Source organism: Pituophis catenifer, unplaced genomic scaffold, assembly GCF_029215685.1.
Source record: "Pituophis catenifer annectens isolate HBS135680 unplaced genomic scaffold, rPitCat1.0.hap2 SCAF_4, whole genome shotgun sequence".
Lineage (NCBI taxonomy): Eukaryota > Metazoa > Chordata > Lepidosauria > Squamata > Colubridae > Pituophis > Pituophis catenifer.
The window spans coordinates 30,498,952-30,511,552 of NW_027256884.1; the positions used below are offsets into that span (position 1 = coordinate 30,498,952).

Genomic DNA, 12,601 nt, shown 5'->3' on the forward strand with positions numbered 1-12,601 from the left:
TTTTAGGAAATGATGATAAATTTCTGAAATTGCTTATACAGGTAGTCCTCAACATACAACACTTCATTGATGATTCAAAGTTACAACAGCACTGAAAAAAGTGACAGGGTTTTTCAGGGTTATGGCCTTTGCAGCAACCCTATGATCATGTGATCAAAATTCAGATGCTCGGTTCATTATTTATGACTGTTGCTGTGTCCAAGGGTCATGTGATCATCTTTTGTGACCTGCTGACAAGCAAAGTCAATGGGGAAGCCAGATCCACTTCACAACCAGGTTAGTAACTTATCAACTGCAGTGATTCACTTAACAACCGAGGCAACAAAGGTTGTAAAAGGGGCAAAACTCACTTAACAAATGTCTCACTTAACAACAGAAAAATTGGGTTCAATTGTGGTCATAAACCGAGTACTTGTGATCAGGGTGGATAAAAATCAATGATTTTTTTAAAAAAATCAAAAAAATCAGATTTTTTTAATTTAAATTGGATTTTTTTGATTTAAATCAGATTTTTTTTATTTTTATCGAATTTATTTTAATAAAAAACTTTTGAGGTAAAAATCTAACGTAAGATAGTTTTCTATTTAAGATACATAAATAATTTAGTTTATTCAGCATGAAATGGAGCTTAGTTATGTAGCATGAGGCTGTATATTCTGCAACACTGGGACTATCGGTGAGTCAACAGTGGGTCAAAGGAGTAGCAGAGATGACAGTTGCTCTTTAAAAATTATGATTTAAATCGAGTTGATTTAAATCAAGCCTTTTTACTAGTGATTTAAATCATGATTTAAATTGTGATTTAAATCAACTCGATTTAAATCAAATCCACCCTGCTTGTGATAAAAGGGGCGATTTATATTTTTCTTTTTCTTTTCCTTTAAATTTTTGTTTTTTCTCTATTCTTTTCTTGTTTTTTTTCTGCACCTTCTATTGTTCCTTTTTATTCTATTGTTTTTAGTTTATATTTTTAACATTGTAGTTGTGCTTTTTAATAAAATTACTATTTAAAAAAAGGAAAGTATCATACATCAGTAAAGACTGCCTGTGAATCTGCCTGTCCCATGCATGCTTCCAAGGAAAAGATGCTTGGGGTCCGGGTCTCTCAGAAAAATCAAGAGGACATTGACCAAAAACTCATCTTTCTCTATAATGGGCTCGACACTGAAGAACCCTTTGCCTCCAGAAGTTTGCCTACCACCTTTTTTAGGCCTTTTATAGTTGTCAAGACAAATTTGAACAGTTCTGGACAAAGTAACTTGGAGTAGATTGTCTACTTCCTGATATTTCTATATAATAATATATATTATAATGAAGCTGGAGTGTAATTTTCATCTTGTTTCCAATTTGGTTCTACTCATTTTGCTTATACAATTTATTTACTACCAAAATTCTTATGGAATCCAAAGTGTTCATAGAAATATAAATTATTTTCATTACACAAACTATATGAAACATAGTCTGACCTCAGTCATGCATATGCCAAGATAACTATGAAGTTATTCATAGTTATTCACCGCCCTGAGTCCTTCGGGAGAAGGGCGGTATAAAAATTTAATAAATGAAATGAAATGAAATGAAAGCTAACTTGTGGGGAAATCTTACGTTATGGAAATAGTTCTACAATTGATCAAGGCTACAGTTCTAGGAAAGAGTACAGGAAACACTTTTTTTTAAAGGTAGTCAGTCCTCCTATTATTGCTATATTGCTGTTACTGCTTTAAAGTTAATGGGCTGGTTAATGTTAAGATTATTTTATGGCATTTGCAAACGCTCTAGAATCTTAGTGAAGAAATGTGTGTAGTAAGTAAATAAATAAACTTGTACAAAGGTCAGTAACTGTCAATAACATACCAAATTCCTCTTGGGTCTCAGGATAAATATTTGTTAGCTTTCCGTATCTGTCTCCCCTAGAACGGACATCAAAATAAACATTACCTGTCGGAAATAAACAATTTGATCTTATTATAACGATGGGAAATATGTGGTGTTCTACTCAAGGGAATTATCAATCAATGCCTCTACTTTTAGGCAACAATTCAGGCTAGCCCATATTATACACTAGATGCAAAGCAATATTCCTGGGTGTACTGTTTCCTGGTGATGATGGCAGGTAGCCTATGCTGCCCACATTTCTGTACCAAGGCAGGAGAAATTTCATAGCAGACCCAAGAGACATCAATACATTAATGGACAAAACACACTGAGACAAAGACCATGCCAAGGATGCAGGTTTCTCAGGCTCCGTAATCAGTGGTGAGCATATTCTACAAGCAAAAATTAGAATCAGTTACTGTTTGTTCAATGATAAATCTGGTGTTAGGTCAATTTGCTTCTTAAAAATGGTTTACACCCATGTTTCTACACCCAATTATTTCCAAAGTCCCTTGCCAGTAAAATAGCAAGCCGCTAGCCAGAAGAAAAGAGGAAAAAAATGTACAAAGTGATAGAGAAGCCAGAGGAAAGGCTGCAGGGGTCTTGTGAATAAAACCTAACATAGCAATGTAGCCTGTTAGCCTACATTGATACTTTGATACTGTCTTTCAACAAGCCGTGTGTCACAAGCTCATCAATAAAAAAGGTAGCACTAATGCACAAATGCAACAGTGTTACTAACACTCACCTTACCTATACAGGTGGGCCAAGAATGCCCCAGCCAATTCTAAAGCAACATACTAATTGAACTGCAAACACATCACAGGATTACTGTAAGATTGGGAAGTTTTACCTTGTGAAGTTGCATAACCATATCCATTAGTAACAAGTTGTTGTATAAAAGAAATTATCTGAGGAACATTTTCAGTTACTCTCATATAAACTGTGGGAGGAAGGACCTATGTAAAAAAAAGAGAGCTATATATTAAGGAGATGATTAATAACAGCTGAGTAAAGTGATACAAGAGCAACGGATTGTCTCTAAAGGAAAACATCAATTAGGAATTGAGTATCTTAAAAGGTTAAATCATGACAACTGAACCAAAGTTTATTAAAATTGAGACATTTTGTTACTCATCAAAGTAACTTTTTCTGTCAAAATGAAAATTTGGGTAGGCAGAGAGTCAGATAGTCATTGGAAAGAACCAACTCTTGCCATACAGACTCAGTTTTAATAAACTTTGGTCCAGTTGCCATGATTAAACCTTTTAAGATACAATCTCAAGTTCATGATTCTGGGCAGCTAACAATAATTAAAACAACATAAAAACCATAAAAGTGAAGATACAATAATGCACATGTAATTTGTAACTGGGGATAAAATCAATCTAATCTGATCAACGAATCAATCTATATGTTGGAAAGGCTCAATAACACCTCCAGATTCCTAGGCCTGGGAGGGTCCGAGCAGAGTTTGGACTACAAGAACTTTTCTTCCAAGCCAATTTCTTCCAATTCAATGATTTCCACTTCATTTTCCCTCCACTATTTCCATTCTTCTTTAATCTCACCTTCTTCTTATCCTTCCAACTTTCATATCTGTTCACCTACTTAGCCCCCTTTCCTTTGTCTGTCTCCCATTGCTCCCTCTCTTTCAGCCTTTCCCATTTTCCTAGCTTAAATGTTCCTTTCTTTGCATCAGCAGTCACTGTCTTTCTTTTCAACTCTACCTACTTCTCTGCTTGTCCTCCACTTCTTCTGCATCCCACATCCATGTTTCTTCCACTTTTTGTTTTTTTTCTTTTGTTGCTAAGGTCCTCAGAACCAGATCTAAGCCACAACTTATCTACTGTTGCACCTAGAAATTTTTTATTAAAGGTTTTAAAGTATTGTTACAAAGCTAAATAAAGAAGGTGCAACAACTACTATTACAGCTAGGGCATCCCATGAGCCGAAAGGAGTTCTCCACCATTGTCCTAGCAGCTGTACGACAAAAGAAGCTTTATGTTCAACATTAAAGCATATCAATTAAATGTTTGTACCTTTAAGGCAGTCATATCTTGTTTAAAGTCCTCCTCATAACAACGAGCAAGGGTTTCTGGGGAGATTTCCATCTATAAAAAATCAACAAGTGATTAAGTCATGTATCAAGTGTAAGAGCTCACAGAGGTTATGAAATCAAGATATAATTAAGAGGTCTCACCAACTGTTCTTCTAATGAACTAACATGTTAAAAGGTTTAAAAAACTGGCCTAGAGAATCTCCAAGATCCATTCCAACAGAACTTTTATGATTTAATAATTACTAATTTCATACATCTATCTATATAATATTAATACTCTAATTCCTTAACCTTTGGGCGAAATGATGCATAATAGGGCAAAACTTTTTCAACCAAGGTAGCTCAAATGGACTAACTTACAAAAAGCATCCAAAATCTTCAACCAAGGTAGCTCAAATGGACTAACTTACAAAAAGCATCCAAAATCCAGAACCCATGACACCCACAAAATTGAAATTTGACAAATTTTATAAAACATTTTATGACATAAAAATGACCATTAGGTATTTTATGACACAATCCAAAATGTCATAAACATAAAATTCCTTGTCTGACTGTGCTATATAATTCAATATGGGCTACTTTCAAGGCAGAACTTTTCCATTATGTTAGAAACTCTGCCATTGTTGAAGGCACCCAATAAGGAAATATATCTGAAACAATGACCCAACAAGTCACGGATTGTCCAGTAATACATATATAATTTTAAAATATATACAAGTAGGCTTTGATTTATGACCATTTATTCAGCAAGTGTTCAGAATGCTGCTGAATGAAGCCATAAATAATATGACTGGTCCTTGGAGTTCATCACAGAGTCCCCTGGTCATGTAATCATTATTTCTGGCATTCTCTACTAGCTTCCTATGAGCAAAGTCAGGAACTTGTGATGACATGAGATCCTAGCTTAATGACCTGCACAGTCCTCATTTCACAATAGCAACTGGGTTTGCCAGAATTGTCCTTGCTATGTAATGCAGTCATTTCATATCATGCTTTATGATTGCATCACTTAGCAACAGAGTTCCTGGTCCCAATTATTGTTGTAACCTAACATAATTAAAGGAATAATATGAAGTAATTAAAAATGTGCTGATCTATAAATCAGACAGAAAAATATTCCCTTGACATTAAGCTTTGACCTCCACATTCTGCAATTATTGAAGGGGCTGCACACTTACCCTATTTTTCGGAGTATAAGACACTCCGGAGTATAAGACGTACATTAGTTTTGGGGGAGGAAAACAAGAAAAAAAAAAATTCTGCCTCTGCCTACCAGCATCCATTGGTATTCATCTGGCTAGTGTCCCTGCAGCAAATAGCAAACAGCCTGGTCAGCTTCAGTATGTTATCACAGCCTGATTCAACACGAGCAGCTGATTGGCGGTTGGATCAGCCTCCCTGAATACTGCCAATCAGCTGTTCCAGGCTGCGGGAATCGCCACAACCCATTGATGCTTCAGCATGTCGTGTTTTTAGCTCCGCGCGTTGCATTTTTGGCCTCCGCACACTCCATTTTAGGTCTCGTTCCAGGCTGCTGGGATTGCCACAGCATATTGCTGCTGATCACAACCTCCACGCATTGCATTTTCAGCCTCCGGGGATCAGCGCAGTAGGGTTCCCCGCAGCCTGGAACCATCCTAAAACATGATGCACAGAGGCCAAAAACAGGGTGTGCAGAGGCCGAAAATTCATGCGCAGAGGCGGTGATCAGCGGCGATGTGCTGTGACGATCCCCGCAGCCTGGAACAGGTCTAAAATGGAGAGTGTGGAGGCCAAAAACGCAATCCACGGAGGCTGAAAACGGCCGAACTTCCTTTGTGGGTGGACGTGGCCTGCACGTGACGCATCCAGCCCACGCATCCAGCCCGCCAGTTTAACACTCCTGTACTTCAGTATTGAATATTGTGTGGAAAAGCCTCCTTATAGAAATCAAGCTGGCTCCTTCTCTGTTGGTTTTCTACTAGCTTCTAAAGTATGACCTTTGTCAGAGAGCTTCCTCCTGATTTGACTTGTTATTGCCATCTTTGATTCTCTTACTACTTTTGTACTCTAGTGTTCTTGTATTTCTTGTTTCTATTTGGGGTTTGTTTTAGGTTGTGTTTTTGAGTAGTTTTTGATTGCAACAGCCTACCAATATGTTCAATACATAAACAAATACATTTCAAGGGTTTCAAGTATTTTCAGCTTATGTAAAAATCAATTCTAACAGATCAATTGTATTTTACTATCTAACTTGGATATGATGCAAATAGCACAATACAAGAGGAGCACACATTTCAGGACAGATTTTATATACCAAGCAATAAAACATGTATAAAGTAATACACAATATAAAGTACATATACATTCTAAAAACATGTATCAAGTAGGCTGATTTATATACTTACCTCATTTGCTCTTTTAATTATTTTATCATCTATATCTGTAATCCCCATCACCATGACTACTTCTTTTCCAAATATCTTTGTCATTACTCTTCGAATTATGTCAAATCTTACGTAGGAACTGAAACACAGAGGGAAAAATAATGAATGTATTAGGGCAGTGACAAGTTTTATAAACTTTGATCATCATTTTCAGCTTTCTAAATATATACAAAATATATTAGAACAACAGAATCTTATGTACATTAGAAGATTTACTGTGACATAAAATGTACTTTTTTGCAGTAGGAAAGCTTCAGGATTCTGAGACTGATCCTGCTTTTTAATTAGTCACCAAATGCAACAAACATACATCTGTCTAGATAAGATGCTTAAAATCACCTACAGTTGAAATTAAATTAAGGCAGCATTACTGTCATACCCAGAAAGATGGCTTGTCCGAATGCGAGAGGCTGGTTGTGTATGGCTGGTGAATGGATAGGAGACACAAGCCGGGAGGGAGAGACTAAGTGCACAATCAGCAATAAAGCAGAGATTGAGCAAGCAAGTAAGAGAAAAAGGCTGTGTGAATGCATGCATGGTGATTAGACAGATAGGGTAAGCAAACATAGTGATTAGGTGGCAGAGACAGAACACATATAAGAATGGGGGAGCGCATCTGTTTCAGATACTAATTAAAATTAAATAATTCTAAAGCCAGGAACTGAGCAAAATTTATAGCCACTTGACACGAAAAATATTATCCCATGTTTTCTTAATTTCAGCAGTATGAAGACGTGGTGGGTAAGGAAGGGGGGGACACATTTTACCATTGCTACAGATAACAACTGGGAATCAGGTCTATCAACAGCAAATCCTGCAGATATTTATAAGATCCCGTGACAACTTTTTTTTACACCTCCATAACTTTACCTGATGTTTGAGATGTTAATGGGCAGAAAGGAATTGTAAACAAACAGGCTACAAAATTCAAGAGACAGGTGGCATTTCTATACAAACTTCAGCTATTTTTAACTATAGCTATTGTTAAATATAATGCTGCAACCATGACTTAGTTTTTCTAATTTTATTACTTTACAAAGCAATCCTACACCTACAAATTCTGAAATAAGCGCCACCACTAACATGCAATAACCAGGATGGTAAACTTTCTTTAACATGCAATGTGAGACAAGTCTCTTGTTTTGATTAAGCCCTAAATAAAAAGGCCCAAGTTGCTGATAAATAAGTAGTTTAGTAATTTTATAGTTTTCCTTGAAGTTCCATTACTGTTGAAACAAGGTACTAACTTCTACTTAGAAAATAGTCCTCACTTTGTCACCATAATTCAAACCAGCAAGTTGGTCATTAAGTATATTAATTATACATTAATATTAAATTGAATAAATAAAATAAATAAATAAATAAAGGTGATTGCTAAGTGAAAACGCAACTATGTTTATGATCTTATTCCAGCTTTCCTTTGCTTTACAGATGAGCAAAGGTAATAAATGTGAAGATTTATTTATTTGATAGATTAATATTATGGCTCACATATAGTGACTAGAATTAATATAAAGTTACTTTTCCATCACCATTATAATTGCAGTCACTAAATGTGCGTATTCAATGCTCATAACAATTTTATATGCCTAATAAAATATTGCCTACTAATCAGATAAATTGGCATTATTTAACTCCCTAAAATAAAATTATATATTTTATTAAGTATAACATCCTGATACATATTGGTTATAACCTGATATATATTGGGTAAACAGTCATTATTAAGTGTGAAATCAGCCAATTGTGGCATTTTCAAGGAATCCTGGTTTAACCTGATTGTTAATAAGTTTAATGTGGCATACCCTTTTATGCTCCAAATCACACTTTCTTCTCTAAATCTGGGGTCCCTACACAGTCATCTTAGATATTTCAGTGAGTTTACTTTGGTGATTTGGAAATGTCTCATGATAATAAATAGGTAAAAAATGTATCACATACTGCAAGAAGGTGAATTTCAGGTTGCATTCAAAGTTGCACTTTGCAGTTAGATACCGGTAACAAAAATGTTCGAAACAGATTTACCCTACTTCTGCTAGGAGAAAAGTGTAGAAGCTAACCTGACCTCAGTGTGATAAGTTGTTCCAAAATGAAGAGCTGCAACTCTCTGGCTATCTACCCTCCAATTTCTCTTAGGAAAGGCACCTGTAGCATCGTTTCCCAGCTGGACCATATAGATAGGACTACCAGATTCTACTTAAGGATGACGTTCAAAAAACTATTCTGTAATTGACTATGTCCTTGCTTTAATCATTTCACCCATAGCTGAAAAATAAGAATACTACAAGTAATAAAATGTTTAACCTAATCTTTCAGCCAGAGTAAGGCAACCCACGACATAATATATATTGAAAAATTATTTTCTCCAAGTCAGATGCAGAGGTGTCCATGGGGACGGGGGAGTGGCGGGGAGGGGGGAGGGGGTGTTAGAAAAGACAAGATGCCATCACAACAAACATAAGCCTCTCACCGACCAGTACGCTCCCATAGAGAGAGTCTTCTCAGAGTGCCGTTGGTCAAACAATGTCGACTGGCGGCCCCCAGGGGGAGAGCCTTCTCTGTGGGGGCACCTGCCAACTGGAACGAGCTCCCCCCGGAGATATGGAGGATCCCGGATCTGCGCACTTTCCGCCGCGCCCTCAAAACATTCTTATTCCAGCAGGCTGGTCTGGCCTAACCTCCCTTTTAATTGCTTTTAAATTGGTTTTATAATTGGGGTGTTTTAAATCTGGCCAAAGTATTTAATGTATTTTAAATGGTTTTTAACGTTTGTATTATGTATATTTTACTTTTTTGGCTGTTCACCGCCCTGAGTCCTTCAGGAGTAGGGCGGTATATAAATTTAATTATGAATAAATAAATAAATAAATAAATAAATAAATAAATAAATAAATAAATAAATAAATAAATAAAAAGGGCCAGGGCTTTGATCATGTGTCATAGATACCACTCTGCAAACCTCTCTGATCAGATAGATTACCCATCCATCATGCTACATCTTATCTTCATCCATTTAGTCTTTGGCAATTCTCTATGTAGTTTCTTGAGATTAGTGAACCTAATGAGACTTTCATTATGAATAAATACAATATCAGGGTTAACTCAACTAACTCTTGATTTTTGTTGAAAGAGCTAATCAATGCTAATTTATCTAATAAAATGGTCATTTATGGGGAAATCAAGAACAAGGACAAGATAAAAATCTAAGAAATAATAAACAAATGACAATTGTCACACATCTGCAATTTGAGCAGATATTACAAAAGAAGGCTGTAATGGCATTTGCATGCAGCATACAAATGTCAGCATTTTATTATGGAACAAAATTCGCTATGGATGCTGCTGCTAATTATAGTTATATCTAGAGAAGTCTGTGAGGTACAAATGTAAATAAAAATGATTAAAACTCACCAAGCATGCCCAAGGTGTGCATGATCATATACAGTAGGCCCACAGCTGTACCTGCCAATAAAATTAAAGTGACAAAAATCAGAGATAAAAGTAGAAGTCACATCACTGAACAGTTTTTAAAAGTCCAACATCAGCCACAATGACTGACCCTGGATGATCAGATAATCTGGTTATGATGATCTTGCTAGGGAGACTTCACTAAGAAATATATTTTGAAAGTCATATCTTATTGGCCACACTAAACCTGCTCAAAATTTACTATCTTAATTAGGGCCTAACTGAACAATGGCAATTTTCCAGAGGGTATAAAGGCAGAATAACAACCTGCAATGACCAAATCACTTCTAGATTGGGAGCTTGCTTCAAGCCCAGGAGGACTCACAAATCATCATCTTTGATATACAAACAGTAAGGTACTTCCAGAAAGCCTCAAGAGTTTGGATTTTATTTTACCCATTTCTTTGCCTAAAGCAGCCTTACATAACATTAAGTCTTCCAACTAATTCGCAATTTATGGTAGGTAAAAAGACTAATTATGCATACTGCGCATCACCACATCAATTAGATAGTACCACCTAGTCAATCTTAGATGATAAAGTAGAAGATGACTAAGGGGTCCCTGGATAAAGACAATGACAAATCAATTTCTCTGTTTTGGCCAAGTAAATGATATTAATATGTCTGTAAAGTGATCAGGAATTGATCACTTACTTTTAGGCCAGCAAATCTGTTAGCACATGTTATTTAATGCTATCTTTACATTTTCTGCTTAAATATCTAATATCTGAGCAAAACTCCAATCACTAGATGACAGTAGATATGGACATTCAAATTCTTTTCTGCCATCTAATTGCTGTCCCTAATTTCCCAGGGCAGATATGGTACACTTATTCTACCAGAAGCTGGCACATGAATTTTTTCATCTGTACTACTCCTTGACCTCTGCTAATATTCCAGGTCTTGATCCACCTGTCTTCTATCTGCTTGACCATTATCTGACAGGATTCTTTTTTATTTGGAAGGTAGATATTGTAATGCCTATTTCATTGCAAGATCAAGTTCAGGAGAAAGCCACTAAAGTCTTGGGACAGATGAATTTCCAAATTCCACAAGCCAAAACTCTACCATTTTAGGGCCTAGGCTGCAATCCCCAATAAGAGCCCCAGTCTATACTACTAACTTATTTTTATTTTTTTTACAAAAGAGGGATAGAAATAAGTTGTTGTGGTTTTTTTTTTAATTGACCAATCCAATTCTGTACTGCTTTTCTTTTCCACTGAGGCAGCCTGTAGTTTTACAAGCCCTAGGACTAGCTCAAGGAAACCTTCAATAGGAGAGACTCCCCCCACCGCCCATCCCCAACATTTACTACATCTCCATCAGCAACAAAATAGGTTTATTTCATTGCTTCTATGAGCTGCCGAAAGGGAGGGAGAGACAGATTTGACAATTTTCTAATTATTCTACCAAGTCACCACGTTGGCATTTCCCAGGATAAGGGGCTCTTTGCTTCTGCTCAAGCTGTTATAGATCTGGATCCCGGTGTCTTGGCCGCTGGGCTTGATCCACTTCGTCCCGACCTCCGGGATACCCCCAGTGCACCTTCTCCTGCGGGAACCTTCACCCAGCGGCTGGCGCTTCCTTGGAGCGGCAGGCGGAGCCCTGATGGCCACCGAAGTCAACCACCGACGCGCGTCCAACCGCTGCAGAGGAGAAGCGGAGGCGTTCAGGCAGCTCCCGCCAGGCCGGGCTAGCAAAGGAGCGCAAAACATGCTTCCGTCGCAGGGAGGAGGCCGCCGCGGTGGCGGCTCCTCTTCTATTGCTTGCACCGAAACCAATCCAGAGACACGCAGCCCACACGACTGCGAGATCCCGGTGCGTTGTTTCTCCTCCTCCTCCTCCCCTCCCTCCCCCCAGCCTCCCTCCCCCCAGCAAGAGGGAGGGGCTCTCTGGGCGCCGCACAGCCCAATCCGGCGGTAGGAACAGTCGGCGCCGGTTGTTCGCCGCTGAGGAGAGCGGTAGCTACAGGCGGAGTCCAGCAGGAAAAGGAGGAGCTTTCGTGGTTCTTTGCCTACGTTATTAGGGAGAGGCGGAGAAAGCGAGGAAGCGTTCAACAACAGCGAAATGATGGCTTTCACAGGTTACACGGTTCTCCCCAAACTCCCTTCCAGACTTGCCGGTGACCTTGAAAGTTGCGTAGCTTCCCCGTGTTAACTCGCGAAAAAGTCCCCCGCGGAGACTGAAAGTAAAGCTGGTGCACGTTTTCCAGGGATGGCATCCGATTAAGTGCATGGGGACATGGTTCTTGAGTAAGCCTGAATTGCAAGGGGAGGGGGAAACACCATACGTGTATATATGCAAGCGGTAAGTGGCTGTAGTTACCACAGACGTTCGTATTCGCCCTTTTAAAACTTGAAATATAATGCAAATCTCTACAGCTTTACTCGGAAATAAAGCTCGCTGATAAATTCCCTGGATGGAGTCTTGGCAGGGGAAAATCCGAGTTCAGTCCATATTCCGTCTGGGGTTTACTGGATGACTTCCGCCAGAGTGGCTTTAAATGCTACTCAGACTTTTACAAGGATGAAAGTGATTGTTGAATTCATGTCTGCCACCGTGAGCTTCTTCGAGGAATATGAGAAATAAAGGCTTTGAACAGCAGCTTAAGACTGAGTTTTAAGCAGCAGGTACCACAAAATGCCATGTCATGCCTATCGGAGGTTGCAGTTGATAAATTAATAACCTGGTTGTTAAGTGAATCTGGCTTCATTGACTTTGCTTGTCAGGTTGCAAAAGGGGATCACATGACCTTGGGACACAGCAC

At 38.1% G+C, this 12,601-nt stretch overlaps 1 protein-coding gene across 2 annotated transcripts in view; it reads right to left on the reverse strand.

Moving 5' to 3' along the window:
* The window catches only part of CARS2 (cysteinyl-tRNA synthetase 2, mitochondrial), a 33,715-nt gene extending 22,125 nt beyond the window's left edge, over window positions 1-11,590 (reverse strand). For both annotated transcript variants that reach the window (XM_070942917.1, XM_070942916.1), the window contains exons 1-6: window positions 11,245-11,590; window positions 9,778-9,828; window positions 6,328-6,445; window positions 3,918-3,989; window positions 2,729-2,834; window positions 1,855-1,938 (exon numbers count right to left, since the gene is read on the reverse strand). In XM_070942917.1, coding sequence (XP_070799018.1) covers window positions 1,855-1,938; window positions 2,729-2,834; window positions 3,918-3,989; window positions 6,328-6,445; window positions 9,778-9,828; window positions 11,245-11,549 — 736 coding nt within the window. In that variant the 5' untranslated portion in view covers window positions 11,550-11,590. The remainder of the gene's footprint in view (window positions 1-1,854; window positions 1,939-2,728; window positions 2,835-3,917; window positions 3,990-6,327; window positions 6,446-9,777; window positions 9,829-11,244) is intronic.
* Between the last annotated feature and the right edge of the window lie 1,011 nt (window positions 11,591-12,601).